The sequence below is a fragment of the Tursiops truncatus genome, chromosome 15, assembly GCF_011762595.2.
Source record: "Tursiops truncatus isolate mTurTru1 chromosome 15, mTurTru1.mat.Y, whole genome shotgun sequence".
Classification (NCBI taxonomy): Eukaryota; Metazoa; Chordata; class Mammalia; order Artiodactyla; family Delphinidae; genus Tursiops; species Tursiops truncatus.
In genome coordinates, this window is record NC_047048.1 from 28397715 (window position 1) to 28411352 (window position 13638).

At 47.5% G+C, this 13638-nt stretch overlaps 1 protein-coding gene and 1 long non-coding RNA gene across 4 annotated transcripts in view; one reads left to right on the forward strand and one right to left on the reverse strand.

Moving 5' to 3' along the window:
* The window catches only part of LOC141276489 (uncharacterized), a 28683-nt gene extending 20655 nt beyond the window's left edge, over nucleotides 1–8028 (reverse strand). Inside the window, exons 1-2 of the long non-coding RNA XR_012326115.1 lie at nucleotides 7833–8028; nucleotides 7656–7752 (exon numbers count right to left, since the gene is read on the reverse strand). This is a non-coding gene — a long non-coding RNA (uncharacterized lncRNA). The remainder of the gene's footprint in view (nucleotides 1–7655; nucleotides 7753–7832) is intronic.
* The window catches only part of ZC3H7A (zinc finger CCCH-type containing 7A), a 34760-nt gene continuing 28201 nt past the window's right edge, over nucleotides 7080–13638 (forward strand). The window contains exon 1 of one of the 3 annotated variants that reach the window (XM_073792301.1): nucleotides 7080–7331. In XM_073792301.1, coding sequence (XP_073648402.1) covers nucleotides 7147–7331 — 185 coding nt within the window. In that variant the 5' untranslated portion in view covers nucleotides 7080–7146. The remainder of the gene's footprint in view (nucleotides 7332–13638) is intronic. The other 2 variants (XM_073792300.1, XM_033839049.2) reach the window with 2 other exon arrangements.

Here is a 13638-nt window from a genome sequence, read left to right on the forward strand (position 1 = left end):
GGTCTGGGAACTAACATCCCGCAAGCCGCATGGCTCGGCCAGAAAAAAAAAAAAGAAAGAAAGAAAGAAAGAAAATACCAGTAAAATATTTTGCTGGAGAAGGAACTCGCCCCCCAAAAGGTAACTGAATCACTAAGATTTTGGGTCCCCTTGATTAGAGGGACTTCTTTGCTAGAATTTGATGTCCTCCCAAAAAGAAAGGTGCCACACTACTCTAATGTTCCCTAGAGATAAACTAGCAGACTTGAAACCAATTCCCCTGATCAAAGCTGAAGAAAAGCAAGACAGACTTTGTGCATACTGTAGATGAGGTGAAGAAAATTAACATTTGAATTGAGAATCAAAGAAAGCTCTTACAAAGTTACGTTGAACCCAATAATATTTAAAACCTAGTTAGATATGTTGCACTTCCCTGGTGGTGCAGTGGTTAAGAATCCGCCTGCCAATTTAGGGAGCACGGGTTCAAGCCCTGGTCCAGGAAGATCCCATGTGCTGTGGAGCAGCTAAGCCTGTGTGCCACAACTACTGAAGCCTGTGCACCTAGAGCCCATGCTCCACAACAAGAGAAGCCACCACAATAAGAAGCCTGTGTGCAGCAACGAAGACCCAATGCAGCCAAAAAAAAAAAACCAACCTCGTTAGATATGTTTATTCTAGAAAAGAAACAAGAGATTTAAGTCCATCCTATAATAAATTTGTGTGAAATACATGAAAGTTTTTTTTGTATTTCCATAGGAATATAATTAATTAATTAGGCCACATGGTGCAGCATGCGGGATCTTAGTTTCCCGACCAGGGATCACACTCGTGCCCCCTGCATTGGGAGCGTGGAGCCTTAGCCACTGGACCGCCAGGAAAGTCCCTATATGAATTTTTTTGGTTGCGACATACACACACACGCATGCTCCTAGAAACATCTCTCCTAATGAAGACACATGCCTTAAATATCATGCCTGAAGGATGGATGCTGAATGTTAGGGAGAAGAGCTGGCTCAGGTTTTTTTTTTTTTTGTGGTACGCAGGCCTCTCACTGTTGTGGCCTCTCCCGTTGCGGAGCACAGGCTCCGGACGCGCAGGCTCAGCGACCATGGCTCACGGGCCCAGCTGCTCCGCGGCATGTGGGATCTTCCCGGACCGGGGCACGAACCCGTGTCCCCTGCATCGGCAGGCGGACTCTCAACCACTGCGCCACCAGGGAAGCCCTTGTTTTGTTTTGATATTTAAAATTTACAGCACAACCAGATGACCATGATTCAGATTTAGAATTTATTCACATTTATTCCTTTTTGCAAATGTCTTTAAAATACATTCATTTAAATTTTGCTATAAATCAGTCTAGAGCAGCAGATGTAGGTCTGTGCTAAGTACATTTTATAACAACTTCACAGAAGGGAAAAATGGCTTTGGACATGTTTTTGGAAACATTCGTGTGGTTATTCAAGGGAGAACTTGTACATTTTTTATATTTATGTTTTCTGCAATTTCCTAATAAGTCTTGGCACCCTGCCAAAGGCTATAAAAGACTGAGTAAAATTTGATCCTTCAACATGTTTAAAAAAAAAAAACACTCTATTGTAGATTAGTTGGATTAAAGGAGCCTGACAGCAGTTTCCTTTAATTGAGGCAGGAAGTACCTTTTAAACTGCAGTGTCCGTGGTAAGTTTTCTTCTGATTTCATGTTAATTCTCCTCATTTACACATGTCCTGAGAATCTCACATGTTAAAGGACAAAGATCTTGGACCCTACATCCTACAGATCAGGTTCCCTTAACCTGTGTTTCTGGTTCATCATAGGGGTCCCTGTGCTTTCCTGTTCTAATTTTCTATTTCCCAAGCCCACCTCTTGGGGGATCAAACAGCAAGTTTAATTTTAAGTATCTTGAGTGTAGGAACCGTGACTTGTAGGTTTTGGAATTCAGCAAAGTGCCCTGAATGTAGCTGGCACTTATATTTGTTGAACAGATGAACGGAGCTCCCTGGATCCCATCCACCATTCCAAAAGGACCAGTTCCAGGTGGCTTGAGTCCCAGAGGCTGGAGGCAGTAGAAATTATGGGCAAGATTAATCAGAGGATGGGGGAGGAAAAGCCAGCTGGGAACAGGTATGGAGTGGAAGATAGAATGCATGGAAAAGGGACTCCTGTATTCCCAACTTGGGGCAGAAAGAAGTTGGGGAAAAAATTGGAAAGAATTCCTACTGGGAAGGCAGCACTCCTGATTTCTCATGCTCCTCTATCCCCAGAAGCGACTAGGAGTTGGATCAACTCTTTTTCTGAATGTCAAATATGTCTCCTCAAATAAAAGCAAGCAACTGTGCTGTACATTGTGGCACTAAACTTAGTATGGGGGGGAGGGGAGCTCCAAAGGATTCCTGGAAAAAGTGCTGACAAGTAAAACATAAAGTCTATCTCATTATTCCCCCGATTATTTATGTATATGCTCCTTTTTTTTTTCCCTTGGATAATTAGGGCTCTCCTGCCTTATACAATGTTTAGGAGCCTGCTTGCAGTTAGTTACACATGTAAGTTGATGTCCATGCAACCAGCCCATGGGCAGGGGTTTTAGCAAGCCATCTTCAAGGCTGAATAACGCAAGGTAAATACCAAGAGAAAGTGGAGAGGAAGCAAACGCCTAATCCATATACACCCTAAAAACCCAAATAAAAGAATCCAGTCAATAATTTTTGTATCTTTCTTATACTTCAGCATTTCATCAAAGCAGAATGTGGAAGAAATGTAGCCCAGGTGATTCGCAGTGATTAATCAATTTACTTGCTTATTCAAGAAGGAATGTAATAATATAAACATTTTTTTATGCTGCACATGTAGGTTCCAGAACAGATTTCCATATGAGTGCTGACAAAATTCAGTACATGTGGCTTGTCACAGTATCATGGGGTCATTTGGCAAATATTTTAACACATGCCTTTCGTGTTCTGAGTTGCTATAAAATTGAAGGTTTTCCTTTTCTGGTGCAGGTGTGTAATATTTGAAAATGGATCGTTTTTATTTTCATTCTTATTTGAGGTTGGCCCTGTGGTCAATCCATTTCCGTAGATAATACCATGATAGTGGCCTCAAGTTGTGGGTATATCTCTGAGGTTCCATTTTTAAGCCAGTGACTCTCAAGCATTTTGCCACCGCAGGATACCTAAGAGATCTCTCACCCTTCCGTCACGCCCCTCAAGAATAGTTTCTCCAAATGCAGTAGCTCCCAGGGGTACTGGGGAGCATGCCTCACAGTGTCTGGGCGTGGGGTGGGGTGCAAGTGCACCCTGCCCAGATGATGTGGGGACTTCCCTGGTGGAGCAGTGGTTAAGAATACGCCTGCCAATGCAGGGGATGGGACACGGGCTCAATCCCTGGTCTGGGAAGATCCCACATGCTGCGGAGCAACTAAGCCTGTGTGCCACAACTGCTGAAGCCCACACGCCCTAGAGCCCGTGCTCCACAACGAGAGAAGCCACGGCAATGAGAAGCCCGTGCACCACAAGGAAGGGTAGCCCCCGCTCGCCGCAAGTAGAGAAAGCCCACGCGCAGCAACAAAGACCTAACACAGCCAAAAAAAAAAAAAGAAAGAAAAGAAAAAAAAGATGATGAGCTCAAGACAGATGTAAGAAACTGGCCCAGGGCCGTCCAGATGGGTAAGGAGCAAGTTGGGATTTAGCCCTTGTTTCCCAAACTCCAAAGTCCCTCTCCTTCCACCACTGTGCTACCCCATACTGACCAGATGCTTGTATCTTAGATGTTCACTGTCTTAGTTCGTAACTGCTGCTCTCACAAAATACCATAGACTGGGTGGCTTAAACAAGAGACATTTATTTCTCACAGATATGACAGCTGGGAAGTCTAAAATCAAGGTGCCAGCTGATCTGATGTCTGGTGAGACCCTCTTCCTGGCTTGCAGGAGGCTGTCTTCTCTTTGTGTCCTCACATGATGGGGAGAGAAATCATCTCCTTTGTGCCTCTTTTATAAGGGCACTAATCTCATTTATAAGGGCTCCACCCTCAAGACCTAATCACCTCCCAAAGGCCCATCTCCTAATATCATCACATTGGGGGTTAGGATTTCTAATATATGGATTTGGGAGAGGGGACACAAACATTCATTCTAGAACATTCACTTTATGTTTATTTGGAGGAGCTTGGATGAGAGAGAATGGTGTTTATAATGATATAAACACTTCGTTTTTCCTTTGGCAGGGACTTAGGATGTGAATGTATAAAACAAAAACCACTTTTGTCAAGTGTGCATGCCAGCTTCAGCTGAGAATCTTGGGGAACTTTATACATGACACAGAACTACCACTGCTGTTACTGCCTGGATAGTAACAAGAGCTGCTGTCCAGAGATGTCCACGGCCCAAGAACTCACTCCCATATTTCCAGATGAGTGCTAGGAGATGAGGTTCTTAAACTAAGATTCCTAATTTGGTGCCCAGCTGAAAGGAAAACCAAGGCAACAAAAGATAGACTTATATGTTGACTCCTTAAACAGTTAAGAATTGACAGAACAACCTACAGAGGAGTAGAGAATCCAAGGTGAGTAGTAAGAATGGGATCACAAACTAATTCAACGTACCTTAGCAAAAACAAAACCTATCTAAAAAGAACAGGCCTTGTTTGCCTTCTCTTCTTTAGAATACATATGTTCTGTTCATAAGAACTCTTCCATATATACATATGGAGATCATCCTGGATTATTTGGATGGGCTCAGTATAATCACAAGGGTACTTATAAGGGAAAGAAGAAAGAGGGAGCGTCAGAGGAGATGTGACATCAGAAGCTGAATCGGAGAGATGCAGCCTGAGACAGGCTTGACCAATCGTTTCTGGCTTTGAAGATGATGGAAGGACCATGAGCCAAGGAAGGCAGGCAGCCCCTAGAAGCTGGGAAAGACAAGAGAATAGAGTCTTTCCTAGAGCTTCCAGAAGGAACCAGCCCTGCCCGTACCTTGACTTTAGCCCAGTGAGAACCATTTCAGACGTCAGACCTCCAGAAAGGTAAGATAATAAATATGTGTTGTCTTAAGCCACTAAGTATGTGGTGATTTGTAACAGCAGCCATAGGAAACTTATACAGTCCCATAGAGTTTTTCCTTGTACTGGCAGAATGATGTCCAGCTTCATGTAGCTTTACAGTAGCCTTCAGGGCCTGGCCCTTGCTCATCTCCTGTCTCACCTCCCTGGGACCCTACCCAGCTCTCTGTGATCCAGCCAATCTGGCCTTTCAGCATCTTCTGACTTAAAATATTTCCTCTCTCTCCACGCACCCCTGCAGCTCATCATCTCTTGTTCATCCTGCAGATCTTAGCTCCAAGTTTCACAGGGACATCCATTTGAGAAATGTTTATAGAGTTCTAGGCACTATTCTAGGGGCTGGGAATAGAGAACAAAGCAGGAAGGGTCTCTGCTGTCCTAGGAGGGGTGGAGGAAGACCACAAATAAGCACCCAAATGATTAAACAAGGTCATTCCAGAGAGTGATGACCAAACAGGGTGCTGAGTTAACGGGCAATTTTAGGTGGCTGTCCGGGAAGGCCTCTCCAAGAGAAGATGTCTGAGCTGAGACCTGAGTGATGAGCAGAACTCCTTCCTCAGAGGGCCTCCCCTAAAGCCACTTCCTATCAGCTCTCCTTGAATGTTTCTGTCACAGTGCTTACCTGGTCTTATGGACTGAACTGTGTCCTCTCCAAATTCATATGTTGAAACCCGAAGCACTAAAGTGACTGTATCTGGAGATGGGGCCTTTGTGGAGGTAACTAAGGTTACATGGAGTCATACGAGTGCAGCCCCAATCCAAAATGACAGGTGTCCTTATAGGAAGAGAAATGCTTGTGCACAGAGGAAAGGCCATGTGAGGACACAGTGAGAAGGTGGCCACCTGCAGGCCAAGGAAAGAGTTCTTATCAGAAACCAACCCTGCCAACACAACACCCTGATCTTGGACTTCCAGCCTCCAGAACGGTGTGAAAATGAATTCTTGTTTAAGCCTCCAGGTCTGTGGTATTTTGTTATAGCGGCCTGAGCTAGTACATCTGGTTTGTAAACCTACGTCAGCCAGACGACTGTCAGAGCCACCAGCTAGTCTCCCAGCCTCGGCTTCACCTCTTGTCCCTCCTACCGCCCAGTCTCTGCACAGTAGTCAGAGAGAACTTCCTGAAATGTAGATCACATTGTGTCACTCCCAATTCAGACTCATTAGCACCACACAGAAGAAACTCCAAATTCCAAATTGTGGCCCCTCGGTCACTCAGACCTTTCTACCCTCAAAAACACCCACCAAAGAGGCCCCTCCTGTTCCCCAGGCACCAAGCTCCAGCCTCAGGGTCTTTGCACTTGACCTTCCCTCTTCCTGGAGCACATTCCCCGTCTCTGCACGGCTGTCATCTTCTCAGATCTCCACCCCGCCCTCACTCATCCCACCTTAAGTGGAGCCCTCCCATCATGGTCTCATTACCCTGATCTAGTCTCCTTGGTTTTCACTGCCCGAAACTGTTTTTTTTTTTTGCATCCTTGTGGGTTCCCACTGCCACCCCCCATCCCCTTATGGGGCAGGGACTCTGCCTTGCCCGCTGTTGAGCCCCGAGCACAGCTGGCTGTTGAAAATACAGGTGTATGAGGTGGCATTTGGGGGGCGGCGGGTCTGAAGGACAGGGGGCCAGGCCCTCTAGGGTCCATCACAGAGCTGCCGCGGAGCTCCGTGCTCCCCTTCCTCATCTGCGGGAAAGGGGACAACAATGGTTGCCCAGAGGCTCCACAGAGTTACAACTAGGAAAGTAGGAAGTACCGGATAAGGATTTGCTAAATAAACAGTATCTCAGGGGAGGCCTCCCGACACCCGAAACTAGGTCAGTTCCATGTTAGACGCTGTTCTAACTCCCTGCTCTTCTGCCCCGGGGCCGCTGCCCAGAAAAAACACCCAAGGCGCCCATTAATTTGAATTGCATCTCCGCCCCAATCAGTTCTCAGAATGGGTGCGTCCCGGAACCGCTTGGCCCTTTATTGGCTCCACCCCGCGGCCCCAGCCCGGCGGGGACCGCGCGCCCGCTTCAAGGGCGGCCCCGGAGCCCAGAGCCGAGGGTCGCCGCCGCCCGGCCCGACGTGGCGCCGCCACCGCCCCCGGTGCCGACGCTCGCGGGCGTAGCCAATGGCGGCCTCTCCCGAGCGGCGGGCGCGGCCTCCGGCCGCCAGAGGGCGCCGCGCGGGGGCAGCGGAGCCACCGCCACCACCGGTCGCAAAGGGAAGCTGCAAGCAAGCGCCCAGGCCGCCGCCGCCGCCGTTGCCCGCTCACCGCGCGCCACTGCCTGCCCGTCGGCGCGGCCGTCTCCGCAGGTAGGTGGGCGCCACTGGGCCCCGCCGCCCGCCTGGCCCGCGCGCCGCCCTGATTCCCCGTCCAGCGCCCCCGCCCGGCGCGCGCCCGCCGCCGCCTCGTGCTCGCGCGCGGTCGGTAACGGACGCCGGGCGGGGGAGGGGCAGCGCGCTTGGCCCCCCGCGGCGAAGCGGCGGCCCTAGGGGCGGAGGGCTCGGCCACAAAGGGCGCGCGGCCCCGGCGGAGGGGCGGTCCGAGCGCGCGCCGCCGCCCGGGCCCGGCGGGCGAGTCGACGGAGGCGGGCGGGTCCCGGTCCCCTCCCTCCCTGGGGGCGGTGCGGGGCTCACCCTGGGGGCGCGTCTCCGCCAAGTGGGGTGCAGAGGGCTGCCGCTCCCTCCGTCCCAGCATGTGTTTCCGTTGGCAGAATACCTCCTCTCTGGTTAACTAAAAAAAAAAAAAAAAAAAGATTCTTTTTTCCTATTTTTTGTATCTGATTCGGTGATCTAGGACCCCTAATTCAGTACCTTGGGTTTGGGGGCGGGAAGGATGCTCGCGGGGCTCTTGGCTCGTTTATTTCGGGTTACTCCCCACCACCACCCCCCCTTTTTTTTTTTGCCCGGGGCGCACGTCTAGGACGCGCGGCGAATGGTTTCCTGTCTTATATTGTGGATACGGAGACGGCCGGGCTTTAGGTTTCTTTTCCCCACCCTTAAAGAATGAAGACCTGTCAGGTCTCATTAGGGTGAATTTCCTGTTGGGGACGGTCATTGCAGGGGTGTGGTCAGCTGGAAAGCTCCGGCTGGTCCCGAGAGGTTGTGTCTGCACCCTGATTGGGTGAATTTTTCTGGAGTCGGGTACTTTCCCCGTCCCCGCATATGTAGTTAGGTATTTAAGAACCAAGGGTCTGCCTAAAGGCGATGTGAGCTGCCCAGGAAGGTGGCCACTGATAGCAAGGGACTCTTGAGCTCTTGGAATGTGGCTAGACCCAATGGAGATGCGCTCCCAGTGAAAAAGACACACCTGATTTTAAACACAGTATGGAAAAAAAAGTAAAATACCTCATTCGTAATTTTTTTTCTACTTAAATCGTACAGGTTGATATGATAATGTTTTCAACATATTGGGTTAATGCAAATATATTATTAAAATTAATGTCACTGGTTTCAGTTTACTCTTTTTTTTTTAACATGGCTACTTGAAAATTTAAAATTAGATATATGACTCGCATTATATTTCTATTGGACAGTGTTCAGCCAGAGCATCGGAATGGGGGCAGGGGTACCTGGGAGCCTATGGCATCTGCTTATTTTTAACTGCTTTTCTGATGGCACGTGGCCTCCTCTCTCTTAGCCTGTCAAGGAACCCCCTGCTTCTTCCTTGTCACCCTCAACTGAACTGTCGAGCTGATTGCTTAATGAGGATCTTGTTCTAATTTGCAGAATAATTTAAATTAGTGGACAGAACTTTCTTTGTTGAAAAAAATGTCTGTATACTGTGTATTGTAGTCTGGAAATAGTTGTGTAAGATTCGTCTCAGAATCAGATCATGAGCTATCAAAGCTGAATATTTTCAATATTTGAGTGTGTGATGCAAAGAGCATGTTAATTTTCAGGGCCTCTGCCACCTAAATGCCTTCCTCCAAGTTACTGTGGCTTTTTCTTGGGCGCTTGTCATACCCTGACCTACACTCTTTTCCCTTCCCAGCCCTCAGATGCTGTCAGTTTTTGCCAATAAATATGGTGGTTGTCAACCATATTGTCCCCTAATTCTTAATTTTGATTAACTGTAAAACTTGCCAGTTTGGGAGGGTTAAATCAATGTTAAGTGGGAGAGAATCAATTCCTATAAATCCTCAACTTTAGGAATGGTGAGAGTGACTTTTGGAAAGTTGTGAGCATTCCAATAAAGGACAAGGTAGAAACAATATGTCTGTATTCTGTTGCCTTGGTTACTCTAGAAGGGCTTTCGAGAGAAAGTATGATGTGTGGAGACGACTTCCAGATAATATCTTGAGGTGGTTTTTTTTGGTTTGTTTTTAAATGAAAATACTTTTTCTCCGGAATCTTAGGGTTGGAAGTGAAATTTGTTTTCTCCAAAGTGTGATGTGTTTACAAATCAAGAGGAAAACTTTAGATAGTATTTTTAGGGGGAAGAAATAGTAAAACATTAATCCAGAAGTTTAAAAGTTTATGCTTGTGACAATACATCTGTTTTATTTTTATTTTAAATTTTATTTTTTTAATTTATTTTTGGCTGTATTGGGTCTTCGTTGCTGCACACGGGCTTCCTCTAGTTGCATGGAGCGGGGGCTACTCTTCCTTGCAGGGTGCGGGCTTCTCCTTGCGATGGCTTCTCTCGTTGCGGAGCACGGGGCTCTAGGCATGCGGTCTCAGTAGTTGTGGCTCGCGGGCTCTGGAGCGCAGGCTCAGTAGTTGTGGCGCACGAGCTTAGTTGCTCCGCGGCATGTGGGATCTTCCCGGACCAGGGCTTGAACCCATGTCCCCTGCATTGGCAGGTGGATTCTTAACGACTCTGCCACCAGGGAAGTCCCAATACGTTTGTTTTAATTCATACACACATGAAGCATATTAAGTGGAGGTGAAAATTTTCTTTGATATAAAGAAACAAGGCCACCTGTCCTTACCAGGTTTTGCCCCAACAAGAAATTTGCTTTTTAATTTTATTATGAGTTTAACGATGTGTTTTTAGTTAATCGATTACTATTAATTTCACATATCTTTCAAAGCTTTGGGAACCAGGTAATGGATGCAGTAAGAGAGAGGCAGAAATTTTTCTGTTTCACAAATAAGGAAGTGGAACCTTTGTATTTTATTAGAATACCTGAGTCTGGAGCAGGAGAGTAATCTGGCACTTCAGAATACCTCCTCTGCAGTCCTGGACGTGTCACTGGGCGCCCCTGGGCAAGCTGTTTGGAAGATTTCACATCTTTCTTGTTCATTCCTCCCATACAGGTTTCCTGTATGAGGTGAGATGTTCCCTGGGCCTTAGGAGGGCTGGGCCCTATAATGGGCGCCTGGCACATGTTACTATATCTGACAGCAAGTTCAAAATGGATAGCTCGGGGGCAGGGGTGGGAGTGTGGCAAAAATATGAAATTTCCGTCTTGATGTCGTTTAGCACAGCCTTCCTCATGGGAGTTTTGTTTTCAGTGAAAGGGGAAAACTGTCTCATAAAGTATCCAGTAGGAGTTTGAGTGTTCCAAGAAAGTGATAGAACATCTGTAATAATGTTTCCCTCCCTGGGTTTGCGGTCACTGAGGGATGTAATATATCCATGCGCTTTTGTAAGTATTACCAGAGTGCACGAACACTGCTGCAAGCTGGGGTGACAGGAACTTTAACTACTTTGCGTGCGTGTTTGTTTATGCCATTACCATGACAGGCTTGAGTCTGGGGGTAGCATTGAATACAGACTGGAAATTATAATTTTTCACTTGAAACTTAGGAATACCTTTTTAGGCAAAAATACAGGCACTGTGCCGCATTCCCTGGGTCACCTTCTCTGGTTCTGTGTGAAGATATCTCGGAAGTAAGGCTGTTTAATATTTATTCCTTGCATCTACACACGTGATATTGTGGGCGGAGCATATTTCCATTCAAAGCTCTGGCCCCGGAGTGCTATCCTAACTCTCTGTGTCCACACCGTGGACACCCTCTGCTTGTCTGAGTTGCTTTAAATCATGTCCCTTGCACACGTCATCGTGTGTGCCTGCGTGTGCAGAGGCGTGTGTTTGTCCTGTTCCTCTCGAGTGGCTTTGACGTGCCCACCTGTCTGTCGCAGCTGCATGTGTTTTTCAGAGCCCAGCCCAGGGCCAGCGTAGCTGTGCTCAACCTCCTGGCATGCGCGGTGCGGAATTGCTCTGTGGATAGGAATTCAGGCTCGGAGCCAGCGTGGCCGGCTCGGCCACTTCCAGGCTGTGTGATCCTGGACTGTGCGCCACTTCTCTGTGCTTCCGTTTCCTCTTAAGTACCTACCTCGCAGGGTTCTTAGGAGGATTAGATGATTTAATATGTGTAAAGAACTTCGAACAATACCCGGTGTCCACTAAGAGGCTTCAGTGTTTGCTATTATTTCCATCTCTACCGGATATTGTAGTCACATTTTGTTTCCTTGGTGTTTTCTGATAAGGGGAGCTAGTTTATGAAGTTACCATGTAAGGCCAAAATTTCACAGTTTAGCATTTCATGGTTTAGTGATAGCTTTGTACTGGACTTCACTATAATGGGTTCCACCTAACAAGTACGGAATAAATATGTAAGGAATTATACTGGAGAACCAGGGGACCTTTGCTCCTGTAAAGCTTCAGAGTGAGTAAGGAACTTAAAATCAGCTGGTTCCAGAAAGGTGATACATGTTCCAGCTTGCAAGAGTTTAGTTAATTGAATGAAATTCCTATCTGAGTTTCTGGCATATTTTATTTATTTATTTTTACTGTTCAAAGCTCCCACCCCCATCTCTTTTCCTTTTTGTTTAAGGAGAAGAAGGTGTGGCTGACTTGCTTTTCCCCTGTTGGCAATGAATGAAACCCTTCGCCGCACTCCTTGAGCTGCTTACGGTTTCAGGTTTTTCTCTGTCACTGTCTCTGGTTGATTCCCACCCTATTGATTTACTCCCTGCTTTGCTCCCTAAGGAGGTGGGGTCCACCTCAGCCGGCCCTGCTGGCCTCTGGTCACATCCTCTTGGCCCCGTCCTTTGGTTTGTCACGCTTGCCTTGAGTGAACAGCTGTACCAGGTACTTTATACGGAGCGTCGTCTTTACGCTTGGCCACTTCATTCATTCTTCATTCAAGTTTTCATTGACTTGGACCCAGAGAGTGTAAGGTGATCAGGACTAAGAAAGATAGGGGGCCCCTGGAAGGGAATGATGGGGTGAGAGTGGGGTGTGGCGACAGAGTTGGGGGGGAGGGACGGCCTTTAAAGCTGACACTGAAGCCAAGACTCTGGGGTGAAAGGCCCTTGCAGATCTGGGGAGAGTGTCGTGGCCAGAGGGAACAGCAGGCACGAGGTCCCAGAAGCACAGAGCCCTTGACTCATCCCAGGAACCCACAGGAAGAAGGCCAGTGCGACGGGCTGGGTGAGGGCGGCGTCACAGGCAGGAGTCTAGATTTGATTCTGGGTGCCCAGGGGACGCCAGCAGAGGATTTTAAGCAGGGCTGCAATAACCAATTTGTGCTTTTAAAGAGCATTCCTTTCAGTTTTGTGTGGGAACTGCATGGGGGAGGGGACAGTGGAGAGGATAGGGAGCTGAGAGCAGAGGTGGGAGAGGAGAGTATTTCGACATCCACCTGCGGCTCAGGCGGAGGTGGCAGAGGAGGCTTGAGAACTGACAGATTTGGGGTGTCCCGCATGTATTTTGACGGTATCACTGATGGAGCCTTTGTCGGTGGATTGACTGGATGTGGTGAGAGAATGGTTTCCGGTTTGAGCAATTGGCCAGAAGGTGGTTTTAGTGCTAAGAAGGTAAGTTTGGGCAAAAGGTTAGTCTTGGGAGGAGGGCATAGGATTAGGGGGCATTCTAGTTAAAAACGGTGAGTAAAGGTCACAAACTGACCCAGAATGTTGTATGCGCCTTATGCATATCAGTGTAGGATAGAAGGCCTTTCTGTAAATGGTGTTTGGGCAACTGGTAGCTATCTGGGAGGGAAATACATACACACACACACACACACACACACATATCCAGTTTATGAAAAAAAATTTTTTTAATGGAACAGTGAGAATAGTAGAAGAAAACGTGGAGAATTATTTTATGATCTCAGAGTGGTGCAGGCATTTCTGAGTATGTCAAAATCCAGAAGCCATAAAAATAAGTATTGATAAACTCAGCTACTTAAAAATAAAACTTTTGCTATCAAAAAGTACCAAAACCGGGACTTCCCTGGTGGCGCAGTGGTTAAGAATCCTCCTGCCAATGCAGGGGATACGGGTTCCATCCCTGATCGGGGAAGATCCCACATGCTGCGGAGCAGCTAAGCCCGTGCACCACAACTACTGAGCCTGCGCTCTAGAGCCCGTGAGCCACAACTGCTGAGCCCACGTGACACAACTACTGAAGCCCACGCACCTAGAGCCCGTGCTCCGCAGCAAGAGAAGCCACCGCAGTGAGAAGCCCGCGCACCACAATGAAGAGTAGCCCCTGCTTGCTGCAACTAGAGAAAGCCTGTGTGCAGCAGCAAAGACCCAATGCAGCCAAAAATATATATATATATTACCATAACCAATGTCAAAAGATTGACATCACATTGGAGAAAATAATAATAACATCACAAAGGACTGCTTTCCTCAACACATAAAGAACTTCCATAAGTA